The sequence below is a fragment of the Coturnix japonica genome, chromosome 2 (genome assembly GCF_001577835.2).
Source record: "Coturnix japonica isolate 7356 chromosome 2, Coturnix japonica 2.1, whole genome shotgun sequence".
Classification (NCBI taxonomy): Eukaryota; Metazoa; Chordata; class Aves; order Galliformes; family Phasianidae; genus Coturnix; species Coturnix japonica.
Genome location: NC_029517.1, coordinates 64090278 through 64116894, shown reverse-complemented (window position 1 = coordinate 64116894; position 26617 = coordinate 64090278). Strand labels below are relative to the sequence as shown.

General features: G+C 39.9%; 1 protein-coding gene and 1 non-coding gene across 6 annotated transcripts in view; both read right to left on the bottom strand.

Annotated features, from left to right (window-relative positions):
- Window positions 1-26617, bottom strand: part of FARS2 (phenylalanyl-tRNA synthetase 2, mitochondrial) — a 210384-nt gene that overhangs the window by 49858 nt on the left and 133909 nt on the right. For all 5 annotated transcript variants that reach the window (XM_015854553.2, XM_015854558.1, XM_015854557.2 and 2 more), the window contains one exon: window positions 18994-19145. In XM_015854553.2, coding sequence (XP_015710039.1) covers window positions 18994-19145 — 152 coding nt within the window. The remainder of the gene's footprint in view (window positions 1-18993; window positions 19146-26617) is intronic.
- Window positions 24084-24155, bottom strand: TRNAP-CGG. Its single transcript has one exon. It is a non-coding gene; the product is annotated as a tRNA-Pro (tRNA).

The following is a 26617-nucleotide window of genomic DNA, read 5'->3' as shown; positions in this document are numbered from 1 at the left end:
AATAGGAAATATACAGAAAAGCCTCCTTCCGCCATGTTTTCTCTTAGGTCCATGAGTGGATAATTTACACTCACACAATATTATGTGTTTTCAAAAACATATCCCCCAGATTTTCCAAGCATCAAAAACATTTCTTTGGTTTCCTATGCAGACCACTGCAGGAAGAAAAGTGTGACACAGATCCTGGGGTATCTTTCTAGGACAAAAAACCCAGCAAGGTCTCAAGCACAGCTCATCCTCCAGTCCAAAAAGAGGCAATACCATTCTAAAAATAATATCTTCTCAGTTCTGAGAATAGTAGATTTACCCAATGCTTGAAGAAGCCCGTAGGCTTTCTCCTGCAGTCTATTTTTTCCCCACTACTACAATCTTCAGTTCCTTGGGAATGCTGGGACATGAATTATTAACATTTTATGGAAAAAAAGGGAGGAATTTCAGTGGATAAAAACAGGAGGAAAAAAACACTGGTTCATTCATTTTATTGTGTTTAAGATGGAATTAGTTGATTTGGATATTTAGAAGAAAACTGCAATGGAAAATGATCCTTTTAAAAATAGCACAGATTTCCAGTCATGTTTAAAACACAATCTATGCCATTTCATCTTTTTTTTTTGTAAGTGCTACTGCATCGCTGAGCAACAGGAGTGCAATGGGGAGTTAAGTAGCAAGGAGGAAAAGGGGATAGTATAGGGACAACCACTCACTGTTACGACAGTTATTGATCTTGAGAACACAGGCATGACGGCTGTATACAGTTTTTTGGGGGCTATGCAGTTCATCCATCATTTACTCCTCCATCTAATCTCCAAACATACTGCCATTACCCAATTCCCATCAAGCTGTGCTAAATGACTCTTTCCGCAGACGCTCACAGGGCATGACCTGCTCCTCCTCTGCAGGCACCACAGACTTATCTGTCTGCTTGATGCCCTGATGGCTTTCTATGGCCATCCCTAGCATTCTTTCAAGCCAGTTATTTTCTACCTTCTTTGCAATTGCAGGACAGGCAGACAACAGCAAAGTGGGAAAATGCTAATTGCAAATTAGCTGTGCTGCAGGTCTTCCCTGCCTCACTTTTATCTCACCACTACCTTCTAACCCTTGATTTTCTGGTCTCAGTGGGCTGTCTCCTGTTGAATACACAAACATGCTTGGAAACATTACCACAGTGACAGACAAGCAGCAACCATGTTCTCCACTTGACAGAACAATTTCAAGGCTCTGCATCCCAGGCATTTCTCAATTAAAGGAGCACAGAGTGGACTTAAGCATTCCCTTTACAACACCAGATTTTAATGCAATCAGGTTTCAGGAGATCTGGTTAAAAAACTGATTTCAAATATGGAGGTGGAGGGAAAATGGCAATAGCTGGAATGATTGATTGCAGAAAAAAACACCCAGCTTTCTAAGTCACAAGAAAATAATTTCAAATTACTAAGACCTCATATGTGTTCACATGAGAACACACAACTGTTTTGAGCCACACCAAAGACTTAAACGGGCCTGTTTTGTGATCCCAGCAAAAAAATATCCCCTCACCCACAAACCCAGACACAATTAAACAGTCTTGAGAAGAGGACACTTCAAGGTACAAAAATGAGTTGACGTGTATATACAGTAGCTCAAGCCCCTAACACTCTCCTGGGCTCCATTCCGCTTTCAACACAAACATTCATGAGATCCATTTGAGGTGTGCTGCCTTCTGTACTAGAAGCAGCAATGATACATCCTTCTTTGTCCATCCTCTCCAACCCACCCACAGTTTTCTAGATCTCCATAATACCCCTTCACTAAACAAACTCTACTAGACCCGGCTCTCTCAGCCATTCCCCTTGCTCTGATTATCCCTGTTGTGTTCCTCTGAACCTTCTGCATACTCCTGCTGAAATGCTGACTGAGCAGCACTCAGCCTACACTCAAATGGAAGCAGGAAAGCCCTCGATCTTATTGCCATCTGTGGACTGGGAAAGTGGCAGTAGCACAGTGGATCCACAGCTTCCTGTTCCATTGCACATCCACATCAGGAACAGCAGAGAGCAAACAATCCCATTGACATGGGGGCCCAGTTGAGATTCAGTAGGGCTGCCCTCCAGCCCTCCCTCTCCAATTCGAACCTGCCTAAGGCAAGAGAAATGCCACGCATGCTTTGCAAATTAATGCTTCTCTGTACAGAAGTCGGTATGCATGACATCTCTCTTTGGCTATGCATCCAGATCTGCCTATAGATCAGAAATCATGTTTATTTATTTCAAATGCGAATTCCAATTATAGCACTAAATTATTCTGAGGGGGTAACAACAAAGATGCTGCTTTCGATCCAACATGGATTTATTTCAAAGCATTTCCAACATGCTGCTAAGCAGCAGAAGTTGTAGAATTGTACAACAGGAGGCGGGCTGCCAACACCAATCTCTGCTGCAGCTGAGCAGGCAGAAGTTCAACATAAACAAAAATAATTGGAAATGAAAACTGGGGGAAGAGAGAGGGAAGGGGGCTAGACAGACAAACAGCCAAATGCCAGTGCTGAGAAAGAGAATCCTAAAAATCATAGACATACTCAGCAAGAAGGAAGTATACCCTCTATGTAATGCACGACACAGGGAAGCACCCCAAAATGGGCTCATCCAAGCACCACTAGGAACTGAGAGAGCCATGAGAAGACTGAGCTGCAGCTCAGATCAGCCACTTCACAGGCTTAGAAACAGGCCATACGCTGGCAGAAGGCAGGAGCTCAGCTATCAGTGTGGCTGAAAGCGAAGCCCTCCAGAAAGCAGGAGCAGAATTAATAGCATGTTTACTAATCATTCATTAGAAGAAGAGCACTTAGCTTGCAAAGCTAATTGCTTTAAAATTGAGATAAACTGTTTAGTCACCTCTGAATATTTAACTCTGGTCTCTTAGTTGCCTTTGTCACTCACTGGGTAAGGTTGTGAAACAGTAGTTTCAGGAAGGCCTTGGAATTATGTGGGATTCGTGTCCAAAAATTTGTGGGATTCGTGTCCAAAAACTGGCAAACTGAGGTTGACCAAATGTAATTTTACAGGCAATTTACTTGCTTTATTTGCTTTGACCAGGGAAAGATGGAAGTGGATTCTGCTTTTCAGAAACACCAAATAAGTGCTCGCTGGAGACTGCTATGCAACTGATTTTGCAACTGCAGCCCAGGCAGCAGGGCTGGAGGTTGGATGAGGCTCTAGGCAACCTGATCTAGCATTTAATCTAGCAACTGGAAGCCCTCCTGCTGCAAGGGGATTGGAACTTGGTAATCCTTGAAGTCCCTTCCAACCCAAGCCATTCTATGATTCCACGAAACCCTGCTGTGAAAGATGGGAATTGCTGAAAGAGAGATGGATTTCTCAGACCAACAGAGGGACCCAGGATGGAGATAGTGAGGTGTGACGAACTACCGAGCTCTTTCAATGGTCCCAGGCCAGAATAACACGTTTTGGTACATTACAGGCAGCTTTTACTAGGCTGTTACCATTTTGTGGTGTTAAGATGTTGCTCCTCAGCAGACAAAAAAAACAACTGAGGCAGCACTAGGCAAGATCAATATTGGCTTTGTATTTTCTTTCCACCTTTGCATCCCAACATCTAGTCTGTTCTTTCACTAAGAGTACACAAGAAACACTCGTAAGAAAAGTTGGGTAAATAACCAAACCACAAAATCTACTGCTTTAAAAAAAGGGCAGAAATAAAATCCAACAACATAATAGTTCATTGTGGGAAAACCCCTCACATCATCCCATAGAAGATCTAGAAATGTGCTCAGCATGAACAGGGCAAACAAAAGCTAGAATCTTCCCAAAGGAACAAGAAAAAAAATGAGCACTTAAAATATAATGCAAACATAAAAGTCAATGTTGTGTGCTCACCTTGGATGCAGTTTGACTGATCTCCATAACTAAACAACATAGAAAAGTAATAAAGGCTCCTAGGGACAAAGACACAGAACTGAATTAGGAATGGCTGACCAGATGAGAGATGTTGATTTGGAACATGACAAGAGGATGGAATGAATGTACACAACATAGAAAAAATTAATTAGGAAATGTTTTTGACTTTCTAGCACAAAGTCAAACAGAACTAAACTGCCTTCCTAATTGAAACTTTGCTTTAAAAAACAATGAATGGATAATTTGTGGAACTAATTGTCTTGAAATACTATCAATGCCAACAACCAACTAGATTAAGACACAAGTGTGTATGTACATAAATAATTCCCACAGTTCAACTGTAAGCAGTGATTAACAAATGAAGATTCAGAAGACATTCAGTAATGGAGAGATCGTTTCTTGAAAGCTTAGGAAATACACATCCCTCTGTAGCATCCTAGACTTCCTATTGTTGACAACACAACTAGATGAGACCTTCATGGGATTACTACAACATTTGTTTCTAGGGCTGTTATACCATGAGAACTATCTCATGGAAGCACACAATAGGTGAATGTCAGATTTTAGATCTGGAAGTATATGCAGCGTATCCTTCAAGGAATGTTTGCGTTCCTATCGGGTATCCTGGACTGGAAATGTCAAACTTCTGTGGTTATGGCAAAGTCTTTGTAATTTCAGTTCTGATTCCTAATGCTTAAGCAAACTAGCCCACACCTTTTGATCTCTTGAGAGTTTATTTTTCATTCTATCCTTACAACTTTGACTTCATGTAGAAGTTATAATCTTGTTGTTTTTTGGAGATCCAGAAACAGACTGTAGATAGCAACACAGACGAGTATGGTACACCTTGATCACGCCTTTGTGATGCTACATAAGTATATATATTCATTTTGAAGACAGTCTCCTAAAAGTAATAGGATTCTTTGTAAAGAGGGCACCCTTCAATAATGGAAATGTTGATAGCCCCGACAGCACACACAAATGCTTTGAAAGGTAGACAAGAAACCAAATAACATATGAGGTAATCTCATTCTTAGCCAGACAAGCCTGGCATGGTTGCAGTAAGAACTGAAAGTTCTTTGCAAAGTTAAACGCAAAGCAATGGCTATTTATTACCTCCTTTCTGTCCCAGCTGCATGCTTGCAAGACTTGACATCATCATATATGCAGACACAGCTAAGCAAAACACATTTTTAGTTATGAACTTACTTGTTCTTTCATGTTCCATTGCTGGATGGTCTGGGGTTTCAAAAGGAGAAAAGGTGATAACGAGTCTGCATTTTTATTTGCCCTTAAAGTTGGCAATGGCTGATTTTTCAGTAAGATGATCAGTTTTCACTATGAGTAAAAATGTGGCTTAGTAGGGTATAAGTGTATTAGTACAACATTTATGTGCCTTCCTAAGTTCCAGAATACCAGAAGGGCTTCTGAATGTAACAGTAATGCAAATCTCTTTAATAACTACCACTTTATCCTACTGAACAAATATCAGCATGTCCCTCCTGAATAACAAATGTATTTCTAACAGCAGTGATCGTATTTCTCAATGGAGAACTGAATTCACTGGCAGTAAGGGCCAAGTTCCTGGAAATGACTCTGCGTTATCTGGAGACAGATTGGTTTTTAATGAGCAAAGGAAATACACAGGACCCAAACCTAATACCACTGAAGTCAATGGGATGATTTCTACTGACTCTGGTGGGTTGAAGTCTTATTTTGTATTTGTCACCCTTCCAGCTTTATTGAAACCAGCAGGGAGTTTCAGTGAGACTCAGAGAAGAACAGCTTTCTTCAACAACTAGTATTGTGAATTTCTGCAACATGAGAATTGCTTCTCTCTTACAAGAAAGGAAAAAATCAATTAGTGACAATTTTAGACTGCATTTTCAAAACAGTTTTTTGGGATGACACCCAGTAAGCTCGCCTTGTGCCAAACATCATCTTAAGAAAATGCAGTTAAGTGCTACAGAGAAATTACAAACTTTTCCACTATTCACTTACTTATAGGTTTCTTGCTGACAACCTATTTTATATTCAGGTTTACTCATTGTAGTAATCATGTGTTCCAGCAACAGAATCTGTAAATGGTGGAAGGTGTTGGGTCAAACCAATATACTGGAACACTGACATAGCACAGATGGTATTTTACGTAAGACTTTTTCATTTACAATCCACAATATACACTTTAAAAGAGCTTATTCCCTACCTACATGATATTTTTCTCCTTACTGTTGAGATCTGAAAGCCATTACTTTTATGCCTGACCTGATTATCAAGGAAGTTTGCTAATGAAAGTAATAAGGTACATGTAAGCTTTGAGTTGAAGACACAGTTTTTCAGCTAAAACTGCTATCAGTGATGACAGTAGCATGGCTTTAAGGTGCTGCTGCACTCCATTGGCAGCATGCTATGCAAAAACATCAACTAACAAGTGTTCTTCAGAAGCCCTTAACAGCATTTCCTTCATCTGATATTCTAAACAATCATGAATTTTAGCTCTTATCCATCAAACTTTTCCATCACTTTTGCTACTTGGTTATCACAGAATATGTGCTTACATAATCTTTTGTTGACGATGCTTCTTTTTATTCATAATTACAATGAGGACAAGCAAACAGTAGAAATTCTCCATAGCAGGACTAAAAAGTTAGTTCAATTACTTTAAATTTGCAAGTCAAATCAGATCTATTTTTGTTATAGAAAGAGGATCCCTGCCAAAAATCATCATTAAATGAAAGGGGAATCAGAAACAAACTCATGTTAATTTGAAACTACTACAATCTCCAGGCTCAGCAACTTTCAGGTTTCTGAAGTAAAGCACTGTCACACCAAAATCCATAGCAGAACTCTTGATTTAAGGACCAAGATTTTTATCCTTTGAGAAAGAGCACATTCTTGGTGTCCAACGTGCTGCTTGATGAGACTGCTCACCAGCCGAGAGTTCCTCCATCAGAGAGGGAAATGATGCACAAAACAGGGAATACCTGGGTAGGCACCTGCCCTGCAAGGAAAGTGCTGGCACTCTGAACACATCTGAAGATCTGAGCTTGCTTTAGTGGATAAGGTCATTTGGACTTCTGGATCTTTACAAACAGAATGCCACTAGAAACAGGAGAACCTGCTTGCTTCAACTTCTTCCACATAAGGACTTTGTTGTTTCAGCTAGGAATCAACCATCATACATCCTGCATTCTGTGGGCTGCTAGAATGATTGCAAATGAGAAAAATAAAAGAAAGAGAATAGACACTGAAACCAAACACAGGGGAAAAAAAATGAATCAGGGAAGAAATACTAATTACTCAGAAAAACAAACAAACAAACAAACAAACAAACAAACAAAACAGTTTAAAATAGATACTGTTCTGGTGTTTTGTATTGATTTTCCATTTAGTATTTGCCTAGGTTGATATTTCTGCCTCTAGTACACAGAAACGTTCTTTTCTCTAGAGAGAGTACATTGTACATAACTGAATTGACCTTGTGTGTTAGAGGGAAGATTAAATGGCAAATAAGCCCAGGTTCCAGGAATATTTCAAAGACAGAAGGCTGAAAACTCCATATATTTATAAGAGTTGGACGATTATACAACAGTGAAGTAGCTAATTTACTTGCACCAAATCAGATTAGAAACTTATCCCTTAAACATTCTCCGCTGAGATGAAAATGGATTTACCTGGAAGTCAGCACAAAGAGCTGGTTTAGGAATCATAAAAGACCTTAAATTTGTAATGTTAAATATCTACCACTTTAGAATCGCATAAACACATGTCAACTTTGTAGCCCCCAATGGCTACTAATGACCTACTAGGTTAACATTCAACTTCACAACTGTAATTCAGATTTAGAAAATGGACTGCAAGAGCCCAGAAGGATCTACTGAGGTCTAGAGAGGAAACCGCTGTTTAAAAAGCAAAGTTCAAAAATGCGCAGATATTGTACACATTTAAACACACAGGAAATAGATATTGCCATACTAAGCTATTATGAAGACACCATTTAATCCAGAATCCTGCTGATAGAATTGTCTGCTAACAGATGTTTCAGTGCTCTATGAAATACAACAGTGACTTTTATAAATACTGCAGGTTCACATTGCATACTGGGATTTCATCACGACCCCAAGCAGATGTCACTTATGTTTTAAAGTACGAGAATTGACAGCCTTTGCAATTTTTCTGTAACCACAGAGGTTTATTTGTCTGAAAAACACCCAGTACTGCAGACTTATTTCACATTGTGCTGCACATTCTAGTTAGCTCTATCTTAGTAGACATCCCACTTATTCAACACAACTGACAGTAACATTATGACCCAAACTGATGAATTTTCTGTGTGCCACCCCACTGCGACTTCAGACACACCACACAATTCTTTGGCTCCTGGTTTACCAGTCTGTGAGATGAGAAAGCCTGTATCTCTGATGAGGAACATGAGATTTTTATATATGTAATTATGAATAAAGACACAGAGCTCCATTAAATCAGTCTTCATCCATCTCCCTCCTGGTGTTCATTCACAAAGTATGAAAACATGGTATTGAAATGTTACATAAAAGTATGAAAGTCATTTTCTTACTACTCATCCACCTGTCCTGCACATGTACTAATGGACACAAAAACACTAAACAAATCTTATATTCATCCTCAGAATATTTTTTAAAAGCTATCTTTCCCTTTCATTTCTGTCTGGTGCCTGATAAATAATAGATCATTTGCATGGTGTTAGCGTTAATGTTACCAGACAGCACTTGAGAGAAGCAGGACAGAAACCTGAATTCTGGAGGCATTTAGAGCACCAGCACTTACCATCAAGATGTACACTCTGCAGCTCAGGTGCATCTCCATCAATATGCAACTTACACAGTCCACAGTGACATGATTTTTTGTTCACTGTACCCAGATAAGGGGATGATCAGCTCTTAATAGAGCTTGGCAACAATTTTCTTCCAACTATTTAAAGTTAACTGGTAGGTTAAAATACTGAACAATGTGAAGACATTGTGATCTATTCCAGGAATGATGACATTTATTTGTTCTGAAATTAAAGAAAATCTTGTTTCTTCAGCTTAAATGCTGACATTTTCCAGCAAGAAGACAACTAACCTGTGAACTGCTTAATACTTTGACGCAACTTCAAGGAATCCTTTCTAGCGATCATATGTTGTTTGGGTTTTTTTTCCTACAGAAATGTGTTCTGGGTCCATTAAATATAAGCAGCAAAACTAAATCTAAATCACTAAATCTATCTCTCCTCTGCGCAGCAATACTGCTTAGTGAAGAGAGGCTTTAAGTATTTTTCCTCTCATCTCTCATTATGGTAGCATTACAAAACGTATGTTTGTTGAATGTGGCCTACATGTTTGCTGGAGTACCCTAACAATTACAGATCTGGCCATCCTATTATCAGTCTTTACAGAGTTCTAGGATGGTCTGTCCTGGAGATGAGAAGAAACATCTGTATTTCCACCATGCACCACGTGTGCAATTCTCAACATGCAGAGAATGATGGTGTCTCTCATAAGCCTGAGAAACGCCTGGTGGCTACTTATCTTAGTACTTCAACAACCTCCTGTGACTAACAATTCTTGCAAGATGTAAGCCCATGGTACTAGTTCAACTTTCCCAAACAGATTTCCAAGAAGAACTCGAGAACTTGAGAAAAAAAAACTCAGGATCGGCTACAGAAGCATTCTTCACACTGCTGGCGTGCTACAATAAACACATATAATATTTTCATACTAAACATCATTTAAAAGCTGACTAAGGAGAAATGGTGCCAAACCTATAGAAAGGTTATGTCTAATTTCTGAAATAAAACTAGTTTCAGGCACAGATTGAAGACCTTGCTAAAATACCTAGACTTCTCCCACTCACATTCTCACCTAGCAACTCCAACGTACAGGAAAGGCAGCCACTGTGAGTGGCTCTGACAAGACTAACTCTCTTCAACTTCCCAGTCTGTTGAGGAGGAATGACCAACTAAGGTGGGAAAATGGACAGGGTAGAGCTCAACAAAAGCAGAGGGATATTGCACCCTATGCTCAAGGTGGAGAGCAGAACAGAGAGAAGAACACTTGAGCATAGGCAGATGGAAATAGAGTAATGGATAAGGTGGAGAAAATTCTTTCCATGAGTGATACGAAAAAGTGGTCAAAGTACCAGGTGAAAAAAAAAGGTCTGTCTCATAACACGTGAATTTTTCTTCCGCTCATGCTGCTGAGTAGAGCACTTTCAAAAGGCACTGTGAGATTAAACTGATTTCAAGCTCCTCAGAGAATGCCATATTTAACATCAAACAAATGTGATTACAAAAGCTTGCACTCTATCTCTGATGTATTCAGAGCCATTGTAATGCTTCTCAAGCTCTAATATGCTCACAGTTATGCACCGTGAAAAACAGTTTTGCACAGTAGTAGTCTTAACTTCTTTGTCTACAAGGACAGCAAATGACTATGTCTTCTCTGAACTTACAAGTACCTACAAGCCTATTCCTAACCTCTCTGCATCCTCTGGTAGCTGACTCGTTTAGCCATTTTTCACCAGCCCAGTCCTTGTCAATAAATCACTGTGCTAACTCTGTGATGACTCCTGTGAAGTGCTTTGGGAGCTGTGGCACAGATTTCTGAGCAGCGTCTGAGACCTGGTGCTGAACAGCTGACTCCAGGTTGACATGATGAAAAAAGGTTAAGCTCTTCAGCCGAGCAGCCTCTTAGAAAGATTCATTGTGACTCCAGCTATCCCTTTTCTATAGCAAAGTTATCCTCTGTATCTGCCTGAATACATAAGGGAGTTGACATTCGTCTTCCGTGTGGCTCATGTTCTTTAGTTTTCCTCCCTTCTCATTACCCATGAAGGGTGATTACATTTCTTACGGAATATCACTGGTGATACATCACACTTCAGGACTGTGTTCCCCCTGCTGTAATGGAAACCTGTGGTTACCTCATCTTTCTCCTTTCTTGAATACCAATCCTCCCACAAGTCTGCATACTAACCACCAGCATCCTACCAAAGAAGAATAATGGGGACTCCCACTAAAGCTCATTAATAGTAAATTATTTTCAGTTAGTGAAGACGATTTTCTCAGTGATGTCTCTAAAGAGGCAGGACTGTACAGCAAAACACTGTCTGCCCCACAATTGATCTGAATGTAGCAGTCTGAAGGAAACCTCAGACTTCAATAGTGAGCCATTAAGTATGGTGCTGGTCTGGATACTGAGAAAAGGGGGAAAGGTACAGTGTTTGTTCTGTCATTGGTTGATTATTCTCTTATTATTCAGTGACAAACACTGGAATGAGAGGTCTGAATGGGCAGTCACAACCAGTGGAAAAAGCCGTAAGTCAAACAACTCTCACTTTATTGCATAAAGCAAGATTTTATTTCCTTTTTCCTTCTTGGTAAAACAAAAGATAAGGCATTTACTGGCATTTTTGAAGTCCGTCTTTCTGGCAGATGAAACAAGAGATGCTCCCAGAATAAGCAGATGATGAACAGTTCAAGGACATGCTGCTTCTAAAGGACAGACTCCTCTGTCCCTCTCTCACTCCTCTGATAGCTCATTATTACAACGCCAGATTCAGGCAGGGAACAGTTATTTTCAGGACATCTGAAGCAACCTGAGGAAATCAGGCATCTGAATCCACGGTGGAATTCAAAAGCTCCAGGCCAAGTGCTGAAAAAACTTAGAAGAGGATGCTTAACAAAAACATGCAGACAGATTCCATGACTACACAGGTACACACACTAAACACAGCACTGAAAAAGTACACTTTCATATCAAACAATACATTCTGGTCTGTGCTGTAACAGCGTGTGCTCACATTTCCTATCTCTGACCTTACCTAGGAGATTCTATAAAGAAAAGGAACAGAACTGGTTGAAATTCAGAATGTCTAAAACACTTGGGAAAGCCTTAAAAAAGAAAAAGAAGTGTCAATTCATTCAGTTAATTCTCTATATTAATTTCAATATGGAATGTTTTACTGAGGAAGAAGAAGAATTAAAAGTTTTTTAGTTCAGATTCCTCAGAAACCAAACCAAGCAGATGGCTGCCCTGTGCTCAGTGAATGCTCCTTCTACTACACAGGATGTCTGGAAAAGCTGAACTCAAACACAGTCCTGGCAGGGGGTAGCAAGGCATCAAGGCTGATATAATGTGAGAAGTACGAGACACCCCAGAGGCCTGTAGCAACCAGCACAGCAGAGCTACCTTGTATTTAAAGGCATGAACACAAGTCTGAGCTCCTTTAAACCTCTAGGGAAGTAGGACGAAAACCTCACCACCTAATAGCTCAGGTGGCAGACTGTCTGGCTCTGGCAGGACATGAACAGAACTCATTTGTCTTCAAAAAGTAACTCCGTCAGGGCAGACTGGCGTTCACTCTGAACAAATTTGGTCAGAAAGTCCCTGACCACCTCTAAGCAGGGGCTGCTATGAGTGTGGAACTGCTATTTCTATACAGCTGTTTTTCAAAGAAGAAAAGAAGGAAGTGGTTGAAGCCACTCTGAATGTGGCTGGGGTTGGTCTGAATACAAATCAAGCAAATACCAGTGGCTATCCATCAGGTTGGCCTGGGGCACAGGGGAATGCCTGACACACACAGATTAGGACTGAAATGCTCTCAGAAGCACACAGCCTCCATCATAGGCATGTTTTCTAAGTTGAAATCCCTAAGGCAAAAGAAATTACTACCCAGGTTCTCATTCACAGGGGAAAACTGGTGACATTTTTCCTGGTTGTGACAAGAAGAAAAGAAGAGGGACTGAGGGGCACTCGTAGTGAGGCTTCAACCAGCCACAATATGTTCATGATCTCCTGTGACAGCTGAAGAAAAGGTAAGAAGTCAACCCATTACCAGAAACAGAGTCTCCCATCAATTGACTCCATGACTTCCATTAGTTTCACCAAATGAAAAAATTCCAGAGCTGGAGAACACAGCTCATTAACAGCAAACCAGTCCTCTGACAGCTATTGTCAAAAGGAGCTTCCGTAGTTGTTTTTTTTTGTACAGAAGCTGTTGCTGGGACTTTGCCAGTTCAGCAGTTAAAGGTAATCTCGAATCCCACAGCAAATTGTAAGATGCTCAGGCTGAAGAACAACAAGGTGTTCTGGGACTGAAGTGGTTGTTTTAGTTTGCGTAATATTAGCAGTAAGGAACACTTCAGAATTATTCTGCCTAATTCATCTGCTCCAGAAGAAAGACAAAACCATGACAGAAAAGAGTCTTCAAGAAATGGACCCACAAGAACCTAATGAGATTAACAAGGCCAAGCTTAAGGTGTTGCATTTGCGTTGGGACAATCCCAGATAAGAATACATCCTGGGAGAAGAAATCCTTCAGAGCAGCCCTGTGGAGAAGAACATGGGAGCTCTGTTGGACAAAAATTCTGGACATGAACCAGCTGTGTGCACTTGGAGCCTGGAAAGTCAGCAGTGTCCTGGGCTGCAACAAGAGGGGTGGATTGCAGAGACAGGGAGGTGTGGATGAGAGAAGAAGCTGTGGTGCCCCATGCCTGGTGGTGCTCAAGGCTAGGTTGGATGGGACCCTGGGCAACCTGAGCTGGTGGGTGGTGGCCCTGCCTACAGCAGGGAATTGGAACTGGGAAAGCTTTGAGGTCCCTTCCATTCCCAACTCATTCTGCGATTCTGTGAAATTAGGCAGATCTAGAAGTATTTGATTTCACATGTATTTTGACAAGGGAAATTGCAAGAAATCCGGTGATAAAAAGGAAAATAATGCTATTACATAGATTCTCTGATTGATTCTATGCTTTGACAGAACAGTCAGCAGGATCTGAGTTTTCCCTGTCAGATCTGTTCCTTTTATTATTTGGGAAACAACAGACGGGTTGCCAGAGTCCCAGTAAAGTTTCCAAATAGGAGGCCACAGTGCACCTACCTAACAGTATCACAGCAGCCAACACACTTCCCCTTACTTCATTTAACAGACGGTTACAAACAGGCGGATCTCACTGCAGAAGGGTGCAAGTAACTCACTCAACAGCAAGAATAGATGTTTTCTTACCTATTCTCCACTTATATTTTTAACAATGTAACCGTCAAAATGCAGCAAATCAATTCCACCCACCTCGTACTGCTTTCCACATTGCTTTTTTGGTGTATTTTTAGTTGTTCTGATTAAAAATTTACCTCTCCAGTAGCAGTGAGGGCACACTGTATTTCTTGATTACAGTTTTGTATACTTTGTTTTTCCAGCCATCCTCCAGATCTCCCTTACAAAGAAAACTGTGGAGTCATACCCTTCCTTCCTCCCTTCCTTCCCTTCTCTTTCCACAAAAAAAAAAGAGACATGTTATAATGAAATTTTAAAGATTCAGGTCTCAGACTGGTAGGAGAACCACCCCTCCACAGCACTCAAAAACCACTTTTTTCGTTACAGGGATGTGAGTATGTCACACTTAACAAGATTATGTAAGGTACCAAACAGAAAGAAATGCAGCACGCTGAGCTGAATAAACCACTTGCGGGATTGCTCTCCAGCCTTGGTCTAAACACACAGCCAGGATTGCCTCTTCCCAGATGCAAAATCTGGCACTTAATCTTGTTACACTTCATGTGACTGGTAATTGCCCAGCTCTGTCATTTGTCAAGATCTCTTTGCAAGGCCTCTCTGCCCTAGAGGGAGTCAACAGCCCTTCCCAATTTACTGTCATCTGCAAACTCACTTAATGCGACTTTAAGTCCTGGATCATTTATAAAAATACTATAGAGAACTGATCCTAAAATGGAGCCCTGGGGAACCTCACTAGTGACTGGTCACCAGCCTGATGAACCTCCCTCTACTATCTTTATTCTTTACTACTCCTGCAATTTCATGTGTGTGTGACCACAGTGCTTAATTTAATGTCTTGGAAATGCAACACAGTGCTCCTGCTGTAATCTCTCAATCCCAGCCATTTTGCTTACTCATAAGAGGCAGAGACTCTTCTATTTGATTACCATCCGGCCAGTCTTCTATTTCTCAGTGAAGACTGTTTCCTTTCTACAAGTCTTGACCACTGTGAAGGGGACTATTTTCTGATTTAATTTCTAAAGGACAATCAAACTGATTAGAAATTAGTGATAGGTAGTAGAAGATCTGCCACTGCAAAAAAAGGAAGTGAAAGTAAAGGAAAAAAATGACTGATTTTTCTCCTTTTAGTATCAATAATAGAACAAAGTATTCCCTTTGTTTTCGCGAATGTTTGTTCACCACAATGTTCCAAAGTGAAAAATGTCAGTTGCAAAACCTTATTCATTGTGTATTTGCACAGTAATGCCTAAAGGTCCTCAAAGATCTCTGAGGATTTGAAAGAAAGAAATGCAGCCAGGTAGCAGAAACAGTGCCGCTACCTTCCGGTGGCTGGTCACACATGGGTCCCACAGCACTCAGGAACTGACAACTCGAAGCAAATCAAAGTGAGCTGATTTGACAAAATATGCACAGACATTCACTGATAAAATGCATGAAGATTTAAATGTTCGCAGCTATTGTTTCAAGCAAAGGAGATCTTAAATTTACAAGGTGAGCAGAGGAAAATACTTTGCTGACTGACACAGGACATTTCTTCTTGATTCAGCTTGCCACAGAGATACTCCAATACTGTTCCTGCCATAATTTCACTCAGTTTCCTGGGCATTTCAGCAAAGCTACAATTTGCTCTTCATATCCATTAATTTATTCTACATATGCCTGGATATCAGGTGTGATGCAGCCATATTGTGTATTATTTACACTGAGTGAAGTTATATCAACTCTAGTCTCAAACTGGTATGGCAGTGATTCCAGGTATACCTTAAAAATCAGGTGTCAGTGGATCTTACTTTCTCATACACATTAGGTCATGCTGCTCCGTGATGGTCTTTTACGCTAGGAGAGATGAGAAGGTATCAACAGCAGATGGGATTATTCTCTGACCTGACCAATTGTATGTATACAACTCTTTCTCAGATTCATGTTCTGAATGCATGAGCCACATCTCACAGGTGCTGCTCCTCTCCTACTCCCTGTTCCCAGATTTCCCATACTGATGGCAGTCAGTAGATCCCCTGATGAGTTCCCTGGAATCCCAAAGATTGTTCAGCTGCTTGGATCCTTAGGGCCATCTTGTCTTCTGTGATACCTCACGAACACACATGTACAGGGTAGGGCATATCGGATTGCAGATACCTGACAGGTCCATGTTCTCCTTTTAGTTCAAAACTTCAGAATCAAAAGCAACATATGTGGTTGGAATAGCTGAGACAAAACTGAAGAGTTTTGTGAACCACAGGACTCTTGCTGAGCATCCCAACAGTTATCTTGCTTTTCAGAATGACTTTACATAAACATTACCTACCTCAATTCAGTTACATAAACTCAGTTCTCTGCTTGGAACAGAGACCTTGGATTACTTCACTTTGTCTACTTGTTGCACTGGTCAACACAGAATACAGAGGAACAACAAAATTCAAGAAAGGTAAACACAGAAATGTCTACATCTCCTACCTGATGCCAGTATTATACTTTCTAATGGGGAAAACTTGTTTTTCCACCTCAAAGTGAACTAATTTTCTGTTTGTAACACTTTACAATTAATCTAGCCTTACCAGGCTCTTATCTATCACAATTAGTTTCAGCTGTCAAGGAAAACAAAAACAAAAATATTTGCAGTCTAAACTGAACCAAAAAATTATTTTCTGGAAAGCCTTACTCGCATATCTCATATTTGTCAGCTTGCCTTCATGCCGTGACTTGTTTAGTTAAGTTTATCTAAGATGAACTTAAGCTGGAACAGTTCTTAATTAAGCTACCACAGCAACTCAGCTTCCTCCAAAATTTGTGTCTTTCATCAGGGAGAATACTTCCTGCTGTATCCTTAATTGCCTGTGCTTCCCAGGAAGGTAGCTCAACATCATCACCTTACAAAAGTGGATAGTCAAGAAATGAAATGTATCTATTTATATATCTTTTTCGCAGACATCTATTCCTTGTTTAAATAACTACTTGTCTTATACTTGTCTCCCTTTTTAGGTTTCTGAGCCACAGAAAAGTCTGTAGGTAACTACACAGTATAACAGAGACAGCCTCTAAGAAGGATCTTAATTAAAAAACATTTTTTCTGTATTCTAAATTAGTTTTATTTGTATAGCATTTTCTTTACGGTCCTATAACTAAGACAGGTAGTTTAAGAAGGAAAATAAGACTATTAGATGTTCTAATTCATCTTCTCTTTGCTTCTATTTGCACAAAATTGGTATACTTAAAGGACGTAAAGTTTGAATTTTAAATTCCAGTAATGATTAATTATATACATGAACATATTGTGCTATTTAAAAGTAACTAACATTCAAGACAGTAGCACTGTTGGCTTCTCTACATTATACACTTTTCTTCCATCCTCCATGTCAAAATCACTACAAATTCAAGATCATGATTACATGTATCGAGATCCACAACATTCAGATCCATAGCAACACTGAGTATCTCTTTTATGTTAATTTCTCCGCCCTGAGGCTTTTCTGCAAAACCAAATTAAAGAAGCCACTGTACCATTCCTGTAACAAGGCAATTATCTTGGAATTAAGACTAAGCAGAACACGCTTCTTTCCAAAGAGTCAGTCTTCCAAAGGCTTTGGAGAACTGTCATAACAATGTCATCAATTGCAAAAGTTTCATATTTGCACACACCCTGTTCTAAGAAGAAAGGGCATAACCAACCATTATGGCTAAGGTACTCTTTATCTGCTTTTTTTTTTCTTTTTTTTTTTTTTCCCTTTTTAATGAGGTAGATAATCTCCTTAGACTGCTGCTGTTGTTGCTTTTAATAACTGAGTACTTTAAAAGATTTCTTTTTACTGTTACTGCATTTGAATAAATTGAAGGGGCTGCATCACTTACCAACAATCCCTTAGTGACACCCGCTCAAATTCTTCAGACCCAAAGATGATAAATGTTTCCATCCCGTAGCATCAATGCATATTTGGACATCTGCTGAGTAAGCGTTTAATTGCTCTAGGGGCAATACTAGGAAAGTCCTAAATTTGTGTGAAAACTCTCAGTGAGGAGTCATCCTTCCACATCCATTTGCATAAATCAGAGAGGGAAACAGAGATACATTCCTTGCAGAGGAATAAAAGATCTTGCATTGAAGAACTGCTATATATTCAGGTATATGTCAAAGTGTATCAGAAAAGAGAACACATACAGAGTACTGAATACCGTTCCCACTTCACCACTCTACTAAAATGGAAGATATTATTCCAGTTAAATAAGAGGAAGACAACCCATGAGCTGAGTTGTGACTGATGCAGCTTTGCTGCTGAGACTTTCCCTGTATAAGTAGAATCCTGAAACTAGCTGTAGGACTAAGCCCAGAATAACAACAAAGAGAGGCCACACAGAATATGATTTTGCTGAATCTTTATCCTTGGCAGAGGTGCTCATGTTACATATGAGCTTTTCCCCCTAGAGAAGATGTAACAAAGATCATCACATTGGGTATCATCAAGAAGGGTGTAGACTGAATGTGGAACAGAGGAGCTGTATGTACAATAAATATTCAGCACAAGCAAGTAGAAAAGATTAGCACCAAAAATGAGTCCCAAATTCTACAGATCATTTTCATGTTAATTCTACTGTATCAGAACTGTCAGCATATCAAATTCATAAGAATAGGTCCAATAACTGAATGTAGGGAGTGATAATCTATAAGCGTTGGAGCACAACACAAACCATTTCCCATCATCTTCAAGCAATGTTCTAGTTAAATTTGCTACCTGCCTTTCTAGAGTAAACAAACAAACAAGCAAAAACCAACCAACCAACCAAAAAAACCTCAAACCATTTTCAAAGAGGAGAAATTATTTTAAAAGCCAACTGAGCAGCCAGAAGTATATGTACTTTTTGATTTTGGAAAGAACAAAGTGAAAAACAGTGCATATGGAATAGCTGATATTTGTCCATTTTTTACACAACTGATAATACCTGTTGGACAAGCAGCCTGAACACCCAGAACGGTTGGTTTTATGGTTGGTTTGGTTTTTTTTTTTGGTGTAAAGAATTAAAATATTCCTATTCTGACAACAAGAAAAATATGTTAAAAAGTTTTACTTACTTTGGATGGGTATATTCATCCAGCAGGACAACTTTTTCTATCAGGTCTCCACCAACACTTCGGGCCAAGTCATAGAAATCATTCTTAGAGTATCCCTCAGTAGGCAGCCAGAAGGAGATGTCATTGATCAAAGGAGGGTATCTGCTGAGTGGCTAGAAAAATATAAAAGAAAAATTAAGAACTTTTTTAAGTGGTTGGCCTCGGCAGGAATCCCTACACCTCTGTTTTGATCTGATACAATACACACAGCGTACATTTTGAAAGCCTTCTGAAATGTTTTTGGAAGAGCAAACTGACCTCGTAATGCAAGATTTTGTTCTAGTAAATGTATGCTAGGAAGGCTAAGAAAACATGTTTTCTCCTTTAAGGGGAAAGCAAACAGTAATGCTGTTCTTTCATGCCCTCTAGAAATAGAATAATCACAAAATCATAGAATGGCCTAGGTTGGAAGGGATGAATACCTTAATTCTGCCCTTCTTTAATGCACTAAATTTGAACAAACTACTTTTACAAAACTTTTGGGGGTCTGCAAGAGATGAAAATAGCTTTTTCTTATTTTGTTTATATGTTTATGACAGCTAATGTATATACTTCGATCCACTTAAAAATGTATTCCGTGCCTGGGAATGTTTTATGATGGAACGGTGAAATCCTAATACCCACTGAAGCAATAAACCTCTTAAAAAAGCAAAGTTACAGAATGCTGATGTACACAAATCCTGTTCTGTACTGTGTAAACCAGTCAACAAATATATGATAGAACATATAGTGCACTTCATAAATTAATAGCCCCTCCTGTGAATCAAGTTGTGAATCACGAATGATTATTCAACTTATTAAAGGAATTAAGTTGTCAAATGAAGTCATTTCCCTTACATCAAATAAAAAAACAACAATAAACACCTCCCACCACAAAGCCATCATACAAGAGCTCTCGATCTTATATACCAGAAACTAGCTAAATGTAAATATCTCCTCCGCTACACCAAAGTCACAGCTATAAATGCTGACTAAACTTTTTGGTCAATGACCTGCTACATGTCTTAATGTAAATGTAGTTATAATCCTGCAGTAGATACCTATATTCTAATCTCATCCCAGTCTACCATAACATTTACCACTGCTGTATTTCAGCAAACAAATGAACACATTTCAGAGCTTGTAGGGACTGAAAACTCCCAGCTTGCCAGCATTAAGTTATTCAAAGAGAAATTGCGCCTCACAGGCCTAAGCATGACTGACCACTCACTCCACAGGGGTAGGTGACTTCTTTCATTCCCACAGATTCAAAGACGCCAGAGAAAAACAATTAAATGTTCAAGTCAGTCAGTAATACCCTAAAACTCAAGAGGAACAGAGTATCACCAGTTCACTGTGAGTGAGTGGTAGGAATCAATTTCAGAAGCAGCAGGCATATGTCAGATACATGAAAACAGCACACTTCTACTCAAAATGTGGGGTACACAGGGATCCAGTGCAGCCAAATCTGGTAAAGTTACCCGAAGTCTGATTAGACTAACAGTGTAATCAAATTCAATATGAACAAAGTTACTGGGAGATGTAATAATCTGCAGGATCTGGGCCACCTTCTAGATAATGAAATCTGTAGGAAAACTGTTTCATTGAGTTAATTCACTGAGTTACTAACTTTGAGATAAAACTGTAACCTTGTGTATGCACAAGTGCATGCTTGTGCATGTGTTGGGGGCATTATGTAGACTGAAAGAATGAATGCTTAAAGCAGCAAGTGCAACTTTTTTATTATTAGATACTAACACATTATCAGAGCCTTCTAATAGAATAAAAATCTCTTATCGTAAAAGATAAGGCAATAATCCTATATTATACTTTCACCACCTGGCTACAGTCAATATCACTGCAGCAAGTATTGTATCAACACTAAAGTCAGTATAACGATAAAACTCCTAGATCTCAGATGTATTGATCTGTTTGTTGTAGAGCTACATAATAGTTTATTAGCCACCATTAAAACGTGAAAAGCATAGGACAAGTATTTCCAACTGACAAGTGAAGATGAAGTCACTATGTTTGTACTGAGATCCCAGAAAACATCTACTGTGGCACAGCAGGTCACTCTCTTGGTTGGTTTTGTTGGTGTTTTTTCTATTTTTTTGGTGGCATATGGTGATAGGGGCATATGGTGATAAGGGGTAGCAGGCAGAAACCAGAACACAGGAAGTTCCAGTTTCTACTGGAACACAAGGAAGAACGTCACTGTTGAGAGTGTGCATCACCATCCCCTCAGGACTACATCCCTTCTTCTCAAGTTTGCCACTGCATGAATGCCTGAGGCATTGGTGGACAGCTGGAAATACCTGGGCCCTGCGTGTTGCTGCATCAGGGCACTACAGGACAAAAGGAACTGTGTGATCACCAGCACAGCTGTCTCCGCTTATCCATCAGGTGACCATGTGCTCTGAGCCTGGATACCTCACAGCTATGCAGGAGAGTGTACGAAGGCCAAAGCCATCTGTGGGTTAACTCCACAACAGTCAAGCCATTAAAAAAGCCAGCCATCACCAGTCTAGTAAAAAAATATCAGATTCAGCATCAAAGCTGCCAAGCTTTAACAGTCCCGCACTGCCCATGTTGTGGAGGAATAAGAATAAAACCTATACAGAATTTTAATGCAATGTAATATTCTCATTGAAATGAAAGCTACATTCTGTAATAACTAAACCTTCCTTAATGTATTCCAGGCTGAACCAACTTTCAGGGTTATCACGGGAAATTTAAACACGCAACAGGCATGAAATCTGAAATTGCAAATTTACAGCTGCAAGTTAGTCCCCCCTCACATAATGAAGTTTTCTGTATTAGTGTGTGAGCTCATAGATTTACACTTCTGTATTTATTACCAGCGTAGACAAATTAGAGTTGCTGCAGGAAACATAATTTTGAATTTCTTGGCTGTCATGGTTTAAAATTTGCAGTCACGGTGTTCCAATAGGATAAGTATTCTCCCTTTTCCTTCACCAAATTAATTTTTTTCCTTAGCTATATATGGTAAGTTCTATATATTCATACATGTGTACACCCACACGAATATGCATATATTCATGTATATACCGGAGTTCACACACACACACATCCAAAGGAGAAAGCAGAGAAGTTTCAACAGAGAGCTTTTACAAATGCTCTTAACAGATACGCTGTGGGATTTGAATTTTGAAGAGCAATGCAAATGGATGGGTTTGGGAGTGATGCATTGCTCTGTTCTCTGTTGTGGGTGCTGCAGAAGAACCTCCAGTGATGCTTCTCAGCGCACAGGGGCAGTGACTGCAGAGTAGAATCTGTCCTCTTTGGACAGTAGTCTGCTCCCCAGACTGTTTGTCTTTGCAAGCTCACATACATGTATGGGAACTTCTAGCATCCATTGGAAAACCACCTTTTTTTCTCAATTTCAGGCACTCTGCTTGTACACAGGGTCCATTTTCTGAGTGGAAGTGGCTTCCTTCACAAATGGATGAGAACATTCTGTCCTTGGTTTGAAGATCATGCGGGATCCTCAACTGCCCCAAGTAACTTCCCACCATGAAAATATTCAGTGTTGAAATGGACTGCTTCTACCTCTCATAGAAGCAAGAGAAAAAGAAGAGAATGTAAAGAAGGCATCAGCTTTCAAGTGAACAAAAGGTTGCATCTCTTCCACCCTGTGTAACTAAGCACCTGTTACAGGATTGTAATGGAAAAATCCAAAATGGACTAAAACTCATGGTGGACAAATCCTCTAATAACTACTAAACAGTGATTCAACAGCATTTTTGGTTCAGCAGTTCATTGCTGCAAATTGGATCAGTGAAATTAAAGGATCACACTGTTTCCACACTTGCTCTGCTGTTTGCCAGCAAAGCAGAGAGTATACTTGAGCCAGATGGTTAGATACAGGGTATCAGGTCTTCTGTCTTCAAGGAAATTGCTTCTTTCATAGCATTCTGCTAACTATAACATTACTTAACCAAACACCTTTTGTTTTCTTATGTTAGTTATTTTTTTTTTGTTTTAAAGCAATTATTAACGACAACATAAAGAAGTTGAGCTACTAAGCAGAACAATGTGTACACCAGATTACACTCATCTTGGGCATGGCAACAATAACACACAGCCAGGTCTTCTAGTGTCTCTGGAGCAGGGGGAATGAGGAAGGATTTCCCCAACATTCCCACAGCTGTACCCATTTTTCTTCCTGTTCACTTTCTAACCAGCCTGTTTCCTTCTCGTTCCCAAAGGTTTAAATCTACTGTAGCTGAATGAAATGTTTAATTTCTAAGATGTGTTTAGGAGCCCCAGTTCAGGCCCTGCTCTTTTCTTTCAGAAGAGAGCCCAAGTGAAAGCTACATCTGCCACAAGGAACATTTGCCTGACAGTACTGCAGCTGACTGGACTTGCCAACCCACAGCCACAGTTCAAATCAATCAAACAGAATCCCAGTTCTCCACTCTGGCTACCTCAGTTCACATTCCTTCATGGCGGCTCAGAAATGGGGATGGATGTCACACTCTGCTCTAGAGATCAATACCTTGGGAAAAAAAATCACGTGTCTAAAAGAAAGGCTCACTTGTTTGTCAGCAGCAGCCTCCATCATAAAACAGCACTGGATTACAAATAACCGCACTGCCTCACCATGGCGAAACACTCTGCCTTTACTTCTTTCATTCCTGAGGGAAAAAGTGACAGAATTACAGAAATAAAGGAAAAATCTGGTGAAAAAAAAAAGTAGGAAGGTGCCATGGAGCCCACACTGGCTTTTTAGCTAAAGCTCAGCAGCCTTCAATCAGGGAGGAATCCATCTCTCTGATTTAGAGATAAGGACGTGGTGAAGGACCATGACAAAGGCCTTGCAGATGTCCAGATAGATGACATCAGATTCTAACCCTTCATCTAGCAATGCTGTCACGCCATCATAGAAGCTGTGCTGGCTGTCTTGGATCACCTGCTCATCCCCTCACGTGCCTTAACCTGTTTTCCAGGATGATCTGTTCCATGACCTGATGGAGGCTCACAGGGTCTTCCTTTTTTAAATTCCTGCTTTAAAAAGCCAAGTTTCTCTAGTTAAGAGTGCCAAAAAAGGGCTCGTCCGGGATTTGAACCCGGGACCTCTCACACCCGAAGCGAGAATCATACCCCTAGACCAACGAGCCGATGTATTACAACATGCCCCACCCATCTTTTCCTCCCAGTGCCTACTAGGATGAGTAGTGATGCTGTACCAAAATGAATACGTAGAAAGCTTTTAGGTTAAGCAAGTCCATGCAGAATTACTGCTGCTGATTACACACCTCTGAGCGTCACTGGAAAGAGAGAGCGCTTTCTTAAACACAACGTTGTTTTATGCTGCAAGCATCTCATTTCAAAGTCAAGCTCATTTAAATTTGTTGTGGGCAAGGTTTCAAGTTTAAAGATGTAATACGATTCTCCAAGTGCAATTATGTACCTTAAGTAGAACTTGCAGTCAAAACACTGAGAAGAAATGCATGTCTTTCATGATGTTATCCAAGTACAAAAGAACTACCTCTATTGTCACAGAAAAGGCTATTTTTATATGACAGTGAGGAACTGAAGAAGTGCAGGAAGGACATAAAAAATAGAACTGACCTCACCCTATGAAAAGCAGGGTTATCACAGTCTTACAGTGAAAAGATATATCAAGATATCCATGCACTTGGCTATGTGGATCTGCCTTGCTGCTTGCAACACGATTAGGAAAAACTCCAAAATGATAAATACAGATGATTCCTCAGTACTGATGATGGATGATCTGCTCTGTGCTTGAGTGATCAGAAATACTTTCTCATTCCCGTAGAAGAGGCAAGATTCACCGGCAGAAGCACCATAAGGGAATGTCTCAGTGCCTCTCTACTACTCTCTCTTATATCATCGCAACTTCTTACAGCATTTGAAAATAGCAGGGCAAAGAAGAGATCAGTCTTACATGTTCCTATAGCAGCAGCTCTAGGTTTACTGTGCAAAGAAAGTCTGCTCATGCTTCTTCCCTGAAGCTATTGGTTCCCAGTCGATGGCCTGCTGAGCAAACTGGCTTGTTGGCGCTAAACTTCTCCCATTTCAAACACAAGTACATCACTGCAAGGCAATCAAAAGCAAATTAAAACTTTTTATGGAATCTCTTTTTCATCCGAGCAGTTGCTACCAGAGAATTGTTCTGCCACAAAGAGAAGCAGATGGGACAACCCACGTTGTGGTGTTCTTTACAGAAAATGAGCAAGGTTGCACTGTGGGGAAGGAATCCAGTAGATTTGGAATTCTCAAAATGGTAAACAGTATTCTCTCTTTGTGATCCTAGTCTCCGTCAAGAAAACAGGATGGAGATGTATTTGTTTCCATAGTCCTGAAAATAACCTCTTATGAACATAACCTGTTCAAAGCTGCTGAGCCAGCATTAATGAAGGTCTCATAACTGACACCTACAACTGCTTTGTGTGCAGTCTGTCCATATTCGGTCTGTCCCTTCTATCTAAATCTTCAACCCCGCAGGTAGAATCACACTGTCAGGCTTTTCTGTGTTTTTTTCTTGCAGCTGGTATAAAAACGGGAGAGAAGTCACAGACCACAGAAAACAAGTTGACAATGAATGGAGATCTCATGTCTCAGTTTGTACTTTTCTAAGAACTATCTACCATGCCCGCAAGGAACAGACAATAAAGTGGTGTAAGTCTGCTGAGAAGCTGAGTTTCTGCAGATACTAAAAATGTGTTCCCTGGCTGTGCTGTGCCCCTGTGACTCCTGCAAAAGGCATTGGCACTGCTGTTCAGAAGTCAGGTTTCCTCCTGTCAGTTGGTTTGGTTTATATGTTTTTTCATCATAATGCTCAATAATAGTGCTTGGATAAATAGCACAGTGGGGTAAAATACAGCACACATCAATGGTTCATATGAAAGAGTTTTATCTAAATAAAAAACACAGGTATTCTGAAAGATGCTGCAGTAATATCAAGATGTATTTCTTTCAAATAGACAGCGTAATAATAGAAACAAATTGGACCCAACATTCTATTTCAGCTTGAGATCTCATATAACATGCCTCTGATTACATTTTCTTCTCATTAAATTCCCAGTTCTGGAAAGTTGCTGTTTAAATGGTTAGAATCTCCAGAACACCAGAATATGGCCTGCAACCAACATAAACATGTAGCACAAATCTCAGAGGCACAGTAACACCTTTGCAAGTTCCCTTTGTCCTGCCTAACAAGCCATGATTTTTTTTCTCCTCCTCCTAAAAAGCAGAGAGACTTCCAGAAGTGATGATGATGCCTCAAACTTCTTCCCCTACAAAATTCCCCCGAAATAGGAAAGCAGCAATAAAACACAAGGGTAGTGCAGAAAGCTTAAAACAATATCTAAGTGTAAAGAACAGCAGGTAAGCTAGAGAGAAACTGAAATGAAAGGCTCTACTTTCTTGCCCAAAACTCCAAAGAGAGAGAAAAGCATTTTATTTTTCTGCTCAGGCAAACCCAGAGTGCTTCCAAAGTTACATTTTGTTAAAGGGTAACAACACTTAGAAACAGAAAACTACGGAGATGCTACAACAGATCTAGATGAGATGAGAAGCATTTAAATATGCAATTACAGTACATAAAGAACAGTTA